Source organism: Athene noctua, chromosome 1 (assembly GCF_965140245.1).
Source record: "Athene noctua chromosome 1, bAthNoc1.hap1.1, whole genome shotgun sequence".
In the NCBI taxonomy this organism is placed as follows: Eukaryota; Metazoa; Chordata; class Aves; order Strigiformes; family Strigidae; genus Athene; species Athene noctua.
This window is the reverse complement of record NC_134037.1, coordinates 48,058,745-48,073,425: the sequence shown is the minus strand read 5'-3', so window position 1 is coordinate 48,073,425 and position 14,681 is coordinate 48,058,745. Positions and strand designations below refer to the sequence as shown.

Sequence of the window (14,681 nt, the reverse complement as noted above, 5' to 3'; positions counted from 1 at the left end):
TCTTTTACCTCCTGAAAGCTGAGTTGCAAAGAACTTGGCAATGTCATCTCTGTGAGTAGTCATTAGCATTGGAGGCCTTATCCTTGTGTGTGCTTGCTCTTCACTACAGGAATGTGTTATGGAGACTTTCTTACTACCATCTGAACAGGTGGTCTAGCATGGTCTTAGTAGTTAGCAGTGATTTTTTATTTAGGTATTATTACAGCAGTTATTTCTTCTGAAGTGCATCCCATGTCCTCTCAGCTATCCTTGGTGAGATGCAGCATGTGTTACTTAGCTGTCATTAGCTCAAAGGTTTTTTGTTTCTTTCACTTATCTATTGTTTTTCATCCTCCATTTACTTCCTTTGGCTATGTGCATCTGTATTTACCTTCCATACACCTCCTCCATTTCCTTTAGTGACAAACTTTTCTGGAATGGAGTCAGATGAACCTGCTGGGGTTGTCTTCAGCCTTTCTCGATGGCACAGTGAGAGACATAGAGAGACTCCTATTAAGCTAAAGTAAAAACAAACACCCATGTTCCCCATCTTGTATTTGTGGCTCATGCCTAGTGTTTAAATGAACATACACGTTACGTATGTTGAAGTTGGAAAGTTGCTTGTAGTACATGTCCACATGTAAGGCAAGTCTTTAAGACTCTGTTGCTTGGGATGCAGTTTGTCTCTTGCTGCAGGAAATTAAAAAGTTAAGGTGATGGGGTATAAAAATGCAGATGTTTCTTAGTCTAAAAATTGAACTACATCTTACATTGTTGGAAAAGAAAGGTGAGTTATTCTGAAAAAAAGGATTGTTTTAAATACTTCTCTTTTTTTTTTTTTAGAAACGACAGCTATTCTTAGTAATGATCTCAAAGCACATCTAAAATGAACATGTTATTGGGCCAAGCCACATGTTTGGCATCACACCAAAACAGTATTGGGCATAATCACAGGAAATGTCTCTCCTGCTGATGCTAGCAGGAACAGTGTTAGGCAGCTGGTGTGTAATCCCATATGCATGGCTAAAATTGTGAGAGAGAGAGAATCTGGAAAGGGTTAATACTCTATTGAATGCATGGCTTGCAATTCCATTATTTGTTTTTAGGGTTTTGTTTGGTTTAGTGACTTACATAATTAAGGTCCTGAAATTGTCTCTTGCATGAAGGATGGCACACACAGGCACTGTTATGCCTCCTCATTATGCTGAAGCATTTGTTTGAATTCTGGTATTCACTGGGATGAATACCATGTATCAGGCAGCCACTATTTCTTCCTGAGTGCATATTCCTTAATCTTGACATCTCCCTTTCAAAGACTGACCTGGGCTTGACTGGAGATAGCAATATTCAACCGAGGCAACTTTAAAGAATACCAGTGTGATGTCTGATACTTCTGCAGAAAATTGAAAGAGTACAGTTGTTACTACATCATATAGCACTGCTTATAAAGGTGCAAAATATGGAATTGAAAAATATTAGTATTGTAATATCTTGCTTTGGCCTGCTGTTTATGATTAATGTCCCAGACATTAGTAAACCACTACTATCCCTGGCAGTCGATTTTAATGCTAGGTGCTGTATTTGTACTGTTTGCATCAAACACGCTTGGATAAGAAGTTTAAGTGAATCTAATAAAATTGTTCTCATTGCTGTAAAATAGCTTTTTCATCTGATACTTTTATTTGTTTGTTTAAAATTGCAGTGAGCAATTCAGACCAAATAGAATGTGGGTTTTTTTAAAATATTGAGACTTATTTATAAATAAAATATGAAGTTTACCTTTGTGTTAATGAAGCTGCTAAGGTTAATTGTTGCAATTCTAAAATGTGTTCATGTTACTAAAATTTAATGCTTTGGGATTTATTTATTTTTATACCTCTTGCATAGCAGAAGTAAAATATACTCGATGTGGATATATTTAAAATGTCTTAATGTGTCCTCATGGTTTTGCTGCTTTTTTGTTTGATTTACATAATCCTGTGGTAACATTTATTTTAATGTTTTTAAAATATATTTAACGTGCAAAAGATTACCGCACTGTCCATTTATTTTTTGTATTGCCTTATGGCTGGGATATCTTTCACCTTTTTTGCAGCTTTTTCTTTTGAAATGTTTCCATTTTCACAAGTGAAAGTGCAAATGCCATTTGATCCAAATATATGTGATTAACAGCAACCTGCCATTAATTGCCAATATCTAAAGCCTCTTTTTCTTTATAACATTCTTTGATTAGATTAGTAATAACGAAAAACTTCCTCAGGTTTTATAAATGAAAAGTTTATGTAGAGAGCAAGAAGCTTGTTAATAGTTTAAAGAATTATAGGCAATATAGGAAAAACCTGGTGACATAACTTAATATTCCTTAAATAGCTTAAACAAAATGACCGCTGTGAGGTTTTAAGGGACCTATAACAAGTCAAATATTAGAGGCTACAGAAGCTGGTACTTTAGGATAGCATAACAGCAGATTTTACCTCAGATTCGGTTAATGCTATGTTATTCCATCATTTGTAAGTAAAGAAAGATTTGTGTTCAACTTGAAAATTGAGCAGTACCAGATTTGAGCAGTCCCCTTCTCTTAGCCCTACTGGGCAGCTAGCTTGTTTTGTTAAGAGAGTGCAGGAATTAAGTAAATTTTCAAATGGCATCTCTCTAACCATAATCTCTGTAACACCTTAGTGGAGAAAAAGATTGTTCTGTTACTTGCTTATAGAAAAAAATATAGGAAGGCCAGGAGTGGGAGGAAAACTGGAGTAGTTGGTAGAAATACAAAATGGAGAATTCCTCTAGTGATGTCTGTTACCTTTGTAATATTGCTAGCATTTTTTTTTATAATGTTTCAGTTTAATGAATAAAAACCTGTGAGATTATGATCCATGTTTACTGTTAGGTTTACTTTCAAACAATAAAGTTTGAATGGTTTCATACCTGAATATAATCTGGTTTTATGTTTTACTTTCATAAAAAGTTTCAACATTAAAATCACACTTGCTTTCAAAAGAAGTAAAATAGGCTTTAAAAGTTATTGCTTCTCATCTTCACAAAGCTTTAGAAACTTAGATGGTGCTCTTTCTGCTTTACAAACAGGAGCTTGGTGGAAAGCTTTGGGTTTTTTTTCTTGAAGAGGCATGAAATCAGAGATAGTTCTAGGAATCATCAAACTTCAGTTCCTTGTCCTAGAATCATTAGCAGAATGGGCCCAAACTGCCCTTACTTGATTGAAGTGGAGGGGGCAGGAGATATTTTTACCATGTAAACTTTCACTGATCTCGAGGTTGAATTCCCATTACACTTGACCCTCTACAAACATGAAATAAGATGGTACCTATTCTCACACCTTTTTTCTCGAGGGGGAATGGGCAGAAGAACAGCAAAAGTTCATCTTGAATCACTATATGTGGGCCCTGGTAAATAGGATTTAATCACTGCTGCCTTTTAGGTCCTTGTTCCAAAACAAGCAGATTTTAGCAGGATCATTTGGTAGTACAGATGTTTCAGATCAAACTGTGGCTGAAGAGATATATTTCTGTCAAATCAGAAGGCATTAGTTACCCTTATGGTGGCTGCAGGAAAACAAGACATGTCTGATCCCCTCTAAAGGCAGCGTGACGCAGGCAGGTATCTACAGCAGCAGGCTTTATGTGAAAGCAAGTAACTTGTTGTTTTTTGTTTTTTTGTTTTTTAAAAAAAGTAAATTTACACTGCATCTGATAGGGCCACAGGTACTTCTGACTCAGTGTTTAGTGCTGGCTCTACTATGTTGCGGAATAATGGTGCAAATTCATAAACTTGTTTTTCATGTTAACAGCAGAGTAATTGCACCTGTGCCTCACTTTTTAATCAATGGCTATTTTTGTTTTCTTGTGGTGCTATAGGGGGTGTCATGGTCAAGAAATGAAGGGCATGTGTCTGCCTATAAATGAGATGCCGAAGCCTTGGGTGGCTGCGCTGCCAAACCAGCCCCCTCAGGGACCAACAGGTTTGGAAAGCACATGGTCACGTGTGGAGCAGGATTTATTAGCGTGAGCTCAACTGTAGGGCTTTGGGGCTGGATTTGACTCGGGCCAAGCCTGCAGTCAGGGAGGTGTGCCCTTACTTGTTCTCTGGGGATCCAGGTTTCTTTATTTCAGAAAGTATTAATGACTTGATGAATAAAGGAGGAAGAAACACTCCTTTGAAATTTCCTAACAAATCAGAGGACTGGAGATGCTTTAAAATCTCCTAAAGGTGTGTGAGAAAAGTGAAAGTTCAAACCTACTTTTAAAAAGTTCATAAATTATTGTGCATGTTATGTCAGAAAAGACAATTAAAATAATATTACAGTGATGTTGTTACACGTTATTGTAAAGGACAATAATTCTATAGAAAAAGGTATTTGAGCGTAGGCATAAAATAAATAGGCAAAGTGGAATGATCTTTAATAGCTAATGGCAGTGCTGTCATTGGAACAGTATGAGGTTCAAACAAAAAAGGACAGGTTAGATTCCTTCAAATTTGGGACACATTACTTCCCTTCTGTAATGGTGACTATAATGTTCACAGGCAGTTTTCACTAGGAGCTACGCTGGTATGAATTACGTGTCATTTATGCGCTGAACATCTCAAAAGCTGAGGTGTTCCTTGGCTCTGTCAGCTTCTAGGCTTGAATTTGAAATTGTCCTCTCTCTCCCTTTCACAGTTAAAGATTTTATATTTCTGCATTTTGTAGCTTCACTGGTATAACATTTGTCCCCAAAATATCAGCTGTTGTGATAGCTTTTCTCTAAAAGCGTCTTAATGCAAGGTTGGAAAACAAGCAGACCTGACAAATGAGTGATATTTCACTGTCTGTGATTGGAATGTTGCATCTGGATTTCCTTTTTGCTGTATTGGAAAGTTGAGAGCTAAGATACAAATTCAGTCATTAAATGCAGAAAAACTGTAAGAATAGTTGGTCTAAAGAAGGGAGTTCTGTACCGTATATGACAGGGGGGAAAGTAATTTTATTAACTCTAAGTTATTTAAATTCTGGATGGTCGATGATCTTCAGGCGTGCTAAGAATGATGCAGATCATTAGGTTTGTAATGGTATCATTAGTTGTTTCAAAAATAATCTAAATCTGAATCTGTATCTATCTGCCACCATCAGAAACTGTATCTGTACATGAGAGTTCATTAAACAATTCAGCTGTGGGCACCTTTTGAAATGAAACAACTTTGAGAATAGTTTCAGTAAAAGGCTTGGAATGAGTACAAGTTCAGATGGAAAACAGCTGTGTTTTGCTGTATAGATATGAGCCTGTTTCACAGAGGAAATAAGACTGTGCAGAAATAGGCTGTAGTCCTGGAGAGAGTCCTGTGCTGTAAGTGTGTGTATGCTCCCACTTTTGAGATGAAAACATCCTGAGGCATACTTTTTCTCAGTTTTCCGGTAGCCCTTTTATTCCCTTTATCTCTTATAATAGTTCAGTGCTATGCGATTTATGGGGTTTTTTTTCCCCTGTTGTAATTTTCTTTGCCTGTTTTTCTGGTTAAAAATGGTTAAGCAGTTGTCAAGAAGGATGCCCCTGCATCAGCGCTGGAGGCTGTTAATGACCTGAGAGCTCCCAGTGTGGAGCGTTCAAATCTTTCTTGTAGGTTGTAATCACTTACTGCCCTCGGGAGCTTAAGTTCAGTTACACAGATTTCACTATAATACTCTTGCGTTAGTGGTGCTAAAGGAATAACAGCCACTTTGCCTCATTGCTGGTGACTTTTCTTGAGGCAGGAGAGAGAAGAACCACCTGCTGTTGTGTGACCTCTGCATATTACCATGTCTTCCCTATACTCTGTGCCTTTCACCTCCTTTCTATTGATTTGAAAATCAGCATTTTTTGAGAGAGATTTTTTTAAACTTGTTTCATTGAAGTGCCAGCCAAGTTCTGCTTGCTCAAAAAGGTCTTTCAAGTTTGTGATGCGAGTCTGTATTTATAGCATTAACAAAGCCATGTTATTTATTTTCTTCTCATCTAGGTGCTTGAACTGGGATTTGATTTCTCATCCTATGGATCACTGAATGAGTAACAGATGGCCTTGCCTCGTCTTACAGGCGCTTTACGCTCCTTTTCAAATGTCACTAAACATGAGGATTACAGTGAAGAATTAGCTGACTTAACGGTAAAGATTTTTTTTCTCTTTCAAAGCATAATTGTAAAGTATTAGTGTGTATATAGTAAGAATTGTTTGCTTTCTTCGTTTGTATTGCTATTTTATGAGTAGGCAAGCGAGCCTAGGCAGAGTGTGTATAGTTTCCTGTGCATTCCTTCAAAGTGTCCTCACTCAAATTTGCTGTAACTTTGTGATTTGTGCTAGGCCCTTACAATCATGATGTGCTATATGGATAGGGTTGCTTGACTGTGTTAGTACAGCCCTGTTATTTCATCCTTCAGGAAGTTAAGTTGGGCTGGGCTGGTATGTTTTTAGCTCCAAGCTTATGCAGGGCTGGGGAGCCAAACATTTTCCTTTGAATATTAAGACTCTTGCTGGGTGATGTTTAAAATAAATTTAGTGATACTGAATTTAGATACCACCCCCACTCCCCCTCCCCCAAAATTAAAGCAATAAATGTGTTGTGGGAACCTGTAATGTGAAATGGATTTGGGAGCTGTAAATCCCCTGAAGTTGCAAGAGTTTGGCTTTACAGAGAATTCTGACTCAGAAAGAGTAAAGTAGTGAGAGAGCACATGTGTGTGTATCCTCCCTCTTCCTTACGCTCAGGAAAGTGTGTAAAGAACAAGTAATAAGGAAACTGCGTGCTACTACTTAGTAACTGAACACCACTGGAAAGAGGTGTTTTTATCGGATGTTTAATTTTAAAGGAACATCCATATAGTAATTTTAAATAAGTAAAAAAAAATTTTTGCATTTTCAGACTAAAAGATTAAAACTACAGGAACAATTGCTCAAGTCTGATCTTACTTGGAAGAAGATAATAAAGTTTGTTGATGACAATTTGGACAAAAAAGAACACCAAACTGTAAATGGTGATTTAAAAACGATATTACAAGCTGCAAAACAAATAGGTATGTTTTCATTCTCTTGTAGTCTAAAAATAAACTGTTTTGTTGGGGGGGGACAGAGTTTCAAACTGCTTTCTGCCTGCATACTTTGCATACTGGTACAATTTTAGTTCTACCTTGATGCCAGGCTAGCCCTGAAATATCTTTGAAACTCCTGTTAATCTGATATGTGCATGCATAATTTGGTCTGTTTTATTTTAAAATATGATTCAATTGTTATGTGGATATTTTTTCTTTTTGATAGTATTGTTGTGTAGTGTGTGGTATATGATCCACCTTTAGTAAGCAAAAGCAACAGCTTCTCTTGGAATGGCAGTATTCTGAGAAAAGAACAATCTTGGTGTTATCTGCTTTGTTTTCATGTGATTGGCATAATGAAATATTGGACTGCTATATAGGCAGATAAAAATGTAAAAAATGTTTTCTGCTTGAAGCATTTGGTGTTGAGATAAACTAATAATAAATTTCACTCATCTGGAATTAAGCTTTTAAAACTGAAATACCAAATGCTAGAGTGAAAACTTAGTTTTGATTGGAAACTTAGTTTTTGATTGACAGACTAAAACTAATTCAGCTTGTGCTGTTAGCAGAATTTTACTTCATCAGCTCATAAACTGAGCACATGGCTCAAGCTCTAGCTGTCACATATTTAAGAATTTTTCATTTCAACCTAGTAGGTATATTTTTCCTTTTCTGATTGTGTTTCAAATATCTGGAATGGAACCCTAATTAAAAAGACTGAGACAATTAATATATATAAATATATCTGCCTTTTTTAGGCATTATAGACCAGAGATTTTTATCACAATACAAATGTTAACCTGCCTAACTTGTGTTTATGTTTCTTGACGGTTCTTTTGGAAATAACTAGCAAATTGAGAAAGAAACAAGTGTCTAAACACAGACTTTCAGAAAAGGCTAGACAAGTTATCCATGTCCAGCGTGTAGTAATCAGCTGTGCTGTACAGTTGCACAGAAGGTGTCTATTCAAGCTATCAATGGTTGTAATGGATATTGTTTTAGTGAGTCATCAGAAGAAATATTCTGATTTCTCAAATCACTGTCAAAAGTTTTAAACTCATCTGTCAATACACGTGTTGTAAACTTTGTTTTGTGTTTCATTCCTTCCATGTTAGTGACATAACTCTGTTATTTTTACAAATTTGGTCCTAACTTTCTTTTAATCCTGTTTTTTCTAATGCAAATAGTAGTAGAGTTTGTGCTGTTAGCAGGCTTTAATCTCTGGAGGCCAGAAATCAAGCATGTGGCTGCCTGTCTTTGAGACAGGCCTCTAGGAAGGGCCACCTCCCTGCCCCGACACTGGTATCTCTGCTTCAGTGCATAGATTTGAGCTGGCACTTAACAATACACAAGGTTTGGGGGAAGGTCATTGTGATGGTTTGACTCTGGCTAAATGCCAGGTATCCACCAAGTCGCTCTATCACTTCCCCCCCCCCTTCCCTTTCTTTTCTCAACAGGGTAAAGAGGGGAAAGAAGATAAACTAACCCTTGTGGGTGAAACAAAAGCAGTTTTAATATAAGCAAAGCAAAAGTCCGCGCGCGGAAGCAAAAGCAAACAGATTTATTCTCTACTTCCCATGAACAGGCGATGTCGGGCCTTCTCAGGATCAGGGCTCCAATACGTGTAGTAGTTGCCTCGGAGGACCAAGGGTGACCCCACCCCCTTCCTCCTTTCTCCCAGCTTTATACTGAGCAGACGTCACATGGTCTGGAATATCCCTTTGGTCGGTTTGGGTCAGCTGTCCTGGCTGTGTCCCCTCCCAAGATCTTGCCCACCCCGTCCCACTGGGGAGGGGGGAATGTCGGAAAGAGCCTTGGTGCTGTGTAAGCACTGCTCAGCAGCAGCCACAACACCAGGGTGCTATCAACACCCTGCCAGCTCCCAACATAAAACACAGCACCGTGAGGGCTGCTATAGGGGAAAACCGATTCCAGTTCAGCCAGACCCAATACAGTCATGAAAGATGGGGAGAGAGTTTGCATCAGCTGTCATGGCCTCAAGTTAATCTGGAGAAGGTGCTGTCTTCACTGATAATAGATCTGTATTGATTGAGAAGATCCACATAGTTGGTTTAGATATCCACTGGGTATAGTTTAAATCATAAGAGGTACTGGAGTAAAGTGTTGGCTAAATTAGGGCTGACAAATATATAATGACTATAAAGTTTGCAGTATAAAAGGTAAGACTGTGTATAGTATAGCAAGTAGGAAAAAATGTCTGATGATGGGGAAAAAAGATTATAAGCAAAATAAGTATTTGCCATTCTTAGTTGTAAATGTTATCTATGACAATAATTTGGCAGGGTTATTTTCTATATTAGTGACAGAAATTAGTATTAGCTGCATGATTTTAAAAATTTTATTATTTTTTAAATTTTCACTTTTTTGCCAAATATGTCTGTAAAAGCTTTCTATTTGTTTGGGTTTTTTTCCTAAATTTTAATAGCACTGGTGGGTAAGTAGAGCAGATTGAAAGATTTGAAAGAAATAATGATAAATTGCTGTTTGAAGTGGAGAGGACAAAACAGATTAAAACAAATGCATGATTATTTAGTTAGATCAAGTTAGAAAGAAACGATCAGCTTTGACACTTTTGAATAAAGATGTGTAATGTTACGGAGACACAAACCAGAACAGATTACAGTGACTGAGGCACAGACTTGAACTGACAGTAATGTTCCAACAATCATCATCAGAACTGTATAGTGGGGAAAGGGAATTGCTTGTATGCCTTTTTACTTTAATTTGAAGGAAATGAAATCTCAGCCTAGGCAACATATACAGTAATATTGATTTACTTTACAGGGAAAATGTCTCTTACTGAAATGATTTGATTGGCTTGAAGCTACTCTTTCCTTTTTGTTTTTAAGTAGTGCATCTCTTGTCATCTTGGCTGGCTCATTATATTCACAGGGGAAAGGGTAGTTTTTTTCTGAAGAGATGCTTCCACGAATAGGAGATGTTGATCATAAAGGAGAAGTATCACATAATAAACCCAAGAGCCTTTTCTCAAATCCTTCGGTACAATTCTGGTTTGACACAAGTGACTTCAAATAATGATGGGTATTTGTATATTAGGAATAGAGTGAGGTTCATGCAGCCAAACGTAGGTCTATAAGTTTGTAGATGTTGGTTGGTTTTTTTTCCTGTGAGTCCTATGTAGCTAATGCTGAGAGGGAGGATGAAACACCTTTTTCCTTTGAGATGTATTGACAGATATAGTATATGTGTGTATCTTCGTTATATGTTTATCTTCCATATGTAGGTATCTAATTATCCTGTAAATATCAATTCCAATCCTCTCCATTTTCAAAGTGTACCATAGGGAAATTCAAGAGAAATACTGAATTTTTAGGTGCCTTCATTTATGTTATGTTTCTAGTTACTCAGCCTTGTTTTATCTGCTTATGCTGGATTTCTTTTGTTTTTTACTGTTTCATTGTGGGTAAAAAAATCCTTGCTTTTGCTGGAGATAAACCCAACCTAAGTGAATCAAGTCATGACTAAGAATGTCAGAGTAATTAAGAATCTTCCCACTGATTCCAATAAGTTCTTTAACAGGCAGAAAACTGGGACATAGTAAATACAGAGGCCCATAACTGAATAGCAGAGGTATACAGAAGCAGGCACAAGACAATTGATTACTGAAAAGAGAACAGCCCCCTTTGCTATGTCAGAAGTGCCATTTGAGGGGTTTAAAATTAATAATATTGTTTCTTTTAAAATAGTTTGTTTTAATAGTTCTTTTGAGTTAGCCATACATACCAGGGCTTAATCATGCGTGTTACCACTTAAATCGAACTGTTCTCTGCTGGAGATCTGATGGTTGATCTTGATATAACTAAAGAATTGACAGATAAAGACATCTTGACAGTAGCAGCTTGTAAATCTCCACAGTAAGCTTTTAAGATGTTTTAAAAACTATATAGTCTTAGTAAAATAGCATTTTTTACAAAAATGTTGGAGTAACCTACCCAGTTTTTTAGAACACTTATTTTTTTTTAAGCTTCAAAAAAACTTCTGCATGTTGTTCTCATATAAAACAAGTAACCAAACAAAAACCAGTTTGCTGGCTGGTTTTATTTAGTTTATGCTTGATGACTTAAAATTTTGTTTAGTAGTGACATTTTGGTTCATCATATGGTGTTTTTGCTTATGTTTTCCTTGAGTACCTTTGTGAATATTTGTGTAAGAGGTAAATTCATGTTTTTCTCTAATAGTATTTTTTTATTTGCATAATATGGTATTTTGTATATATAAAACTAAATTCAAGCCTTTATTTGCTTTAATTTCTTTGGGCAATTTTTCTAACACACATTCTGTAGTAATTCCACTGGAATTACTACAAGAAAGGTAGTAATTCCCAGCTGAGTTCTGTTGTTTAGTCTGTTATGAATATTCAGATTAGGCAGTGAATAAACAATGACATAAAGTGGAAATTTGTTACCTTTAAAAAGCTCATAAATATACTATTGTGAGTTAAAGACCTCAGGCAAGTTTTTCCTCTACCAATGCTTTCCTATTTTTCTGAGTTAATCCTTAATATGAATTTCTAGTAAGTAGAAGGGTAATGAAGACAGATGCTTTCTTATCCTATACCTTTTATAATTCAGTACCTTGCAACAATTGCTGCTTGTTGTTATGATCTTCATTTCATAGCCCTGTTGATGAGACTTGCAGCAAGAAATTGAATACAGTTATGTTATAGGCAATGAAATAGAATTAGTTTGAAGTGTATAAAGTTACATTTGGTTTTGGTTTTGTTAACAGTTGGAGCTGAAAATGGACAAGAAGCAATTGAAAGCGGAGCTGTTTTTCTCTTTAAGACATTTCACAGGAAAGAATGTGTTGGCCATGATGAGACAAAGGCGATCAAGCAGATGTTTGGGCCATTTCCATCATCATCTGCTACTGCAGCTTGTAATGCCACATGTCGGATTGCTTCTCACTTCACTGAAGAACAGCTTACAGCCCTCATACAGATGGCTGAAGAGCAAAATGGTGATAACAGAGTGTTCTTTGGTAAAAATATAGTGTTTTCATTTGACATGCATGATTTGGATCACTCTGAGGAGCTGCCTGTGAATGGTGAGGTCGATGCGCAGAAAATTATAAGCTTAGATTATAACAAATTCCTGAATAACCAGCTGAATCACTTACAGAATTACTGTGATGAGAAATCTGATCTCAAGTCTTTGGAAAAAGTAGATGATTCTTTTTTATGGTGTGAAGTTGGAAAGTATCTGAATGAATCTCAAGGCGGTATCCCTGGAGGGCCAACAACGGAAGACCTCTGCTGTACTTTGTACGAGATGCTAGCTTCTACCAAAAGTGGTGATGAACTTCAAAATGAGGTACAGTAGCATATTAACAATAGTGCATGCATTTGAATGTTGCAGAAATATACAATTATTTCATGTTGGGTTATGTCGATATAGTTTATCCAAGTGTCATCTATGCTTTTCTCTTTTTTTTTTTCTTTTTTGTCTTGAGGCAAAAGAATTGAGATGAGTACAGCATGAATTTTATGTGAATAGTCTCCTTTCCCCCATAAAAGACCAACCTTTTTGTGGGGGGCTATTTGCTCAGCTTCTCCATGCTTTTTAAGCAGTAGCTAATTTAAACTACGATAGAAAAGTGTGAGAACTCACAAAGCCAAACTGAAGTTAGTTTTCTTGTGCAGGTTCCATCTCCAGTTTCAGAGCCTTCCTGTTGCTGGAAGGAAGTTTGGAGGACTCTGCAGGTGGTGCTACTTCAAAACTTTGTATTGCTTCTATTTCTCTTTAAAAGGAGGAAGGGTGGGTTTATTACAAGAAGGGCAGAGAAGGCTTGAGGGAGAGAGAACAGTTGCTGTGAGGCTGGAGTTGAAGGATAAGCATAGGGGTAGAAAGGGGAAAGAGCCTGATTAAAGGCTGGTGAAGAGGCTTTCAAGGCATGTTCAGGAGCGATGATTGGATTAATCTAGGCAAGAGAAAACTGTTTTTGAATGGAGTTGGGAAAGAATGCCTGCAGCTTGCAAACTGCTTCTTCCTGTGCACTTTTCTGTTTTGTTTGCTTTATTTTTCCTAACTTGCACTGTTCTCCTCCCCTGAAAACATCCAGTACTTAAATTCTAAAACTGACTTTATGGAAGGGCTTTAAATGGTGAAATTTTGCTGCAGAAGTACAACTGTTGGTAGGAATAGACAATATTGTGATATACAGTATAATGAAAATTTGCTGGAATTTTGCCATTACAGTTGCAGTTTTTATTCTTCTTAACAAAACCACCAAGTGATAGAGAAGAGTTCTATTTCATTTAAGGTTTAGATAACTATGTATTGATATCTATTGCATAATGATGTAGTTGCTGAAGCCGTATTCTTGTTTTTTTTGGTAATCAGTAGACCACATTTTGGCTGTCCTTTGAGGTATTTTCTGTATATTAATATTTTTTTATAAACTTGAGAACCTAAATATGAAACTGATCTAATTTCTACTGCATTAAAATATATTTGAAAAATGACACTTACATGTGTGTCTGCAAACAGTTTTATGTTTTGGGTGGTTGTGTTGAAGGATGACACATGGAAGAAGGCGACTGAATAGGTCTTGGAGAAGGAGATTGGATACAGAAACTTGCATGTCAAATGAAACATTAAAAAAGCATCTTCATTTGCCATAGGCAATGCCTGAAATTTATTAATTTTACACAGAGAAATATTTCAATTTCTTTTTTTTCTAGATCAGCAAAAGACTTTTCAGATATAGTCACGGGATATGCAGAAAAAATTCCATACTTCTGTATAATGCCAACTTAATGCATAAGTTGAATTTGTAAAATGTTAAAGGAAATTCTTGAAACCTTGAACTTGAAACAAGAAGAAATAATTTTTATTTTGCAAATTTATAATCATAATGGATGACAAAGTCAATTGGGAGAAGGTTCAAGCTGTCATTTCTTATGTAGATCACCAATGAAGACTTCTTTCCTTTGTTTTTTTGAACAAAAAGTTTCTGGCAAAATTTCTGTTTTGATGGCTTTACAGGAGTTTTAGTTTGATAATATGAAAAAAATTGTTTACTCTTGCAAATGTATGCACATATTTTTGAAGATTATTTAGCAAAAGTAAAGCCTTTTCTTTGTGTTACCAGAGAGAAGGGTTCTTTCCCTTGAGTGTCTGAAACTTGTAACTTATTTTTGATTTTTTAAAAACTCTTCATAATAAGAAAAATAATTTTTCTCCCCATTCTCCTTACTTTGTCCCCCATGTTGCCTTTTCTTGCAACAATCTTATTAATCCATTGTTCATTGCACAATGTGAGGGTCAGGGAGGCGATAAGACTACTTTGAACCTCATCAGTTTTTGTTAAAAGCTAGTTGGCATTTGTATTCTGCTCTCTGTAAGAGCAGTGATAACTTGAAAATTTCTTCTGGGCTTTGGATTTTACCATCACTTAGGGATTTCTTTTTTTTTTTTTTATTACAGTAATTTTGCTGGTAGCATCATTAAGAGCAGATGGTGCTTTTAAACCTGAAGATAACCCATTTCTAGAACTAGGTCATAGATTTACCATATGAGATGGTATAACAAATATGTGATTGATCATGCATACTGAAAATCTTCCATTAATTGGAGTGATGCATACATGCTAAAGTCTCTA

The 14,681-nt window shown here is 36.3% G+C and overlaps 1 protein-coding gene across 1 annotated transcript in view; it reads left to right on the top strand.

The window, feature by feature from the left end:
* The window catches only part of ASCC3 (activating signal cointegrator 1 complex subunit 3), a 287,285-nt gene that overhangs the window by 16,002 nt on the left and 256,602 nt on the right, over window positions 1-14,681 (top strand). Inside the window, exons 2-4 of the mRNA XM_074896093.1 lie at window positions 5,971-6,114; window positions 6,869-7,019; window positions 11,808-12,391. Of these exons, the coding sequence (XP_074752194.1) occupies window positions 6,025-6,114; window positions 6,869-7,019; window positions 11,808-12,391 (825 nt within the window). The 5' untranslated portion in view covers window positions 5,971-6,024. The remainder of the gene's footprint in view (window positions 1-5,970; window positions 6,115-6,868; window positions 7,020-11,807; window positions 12,392-14,681) is intronic.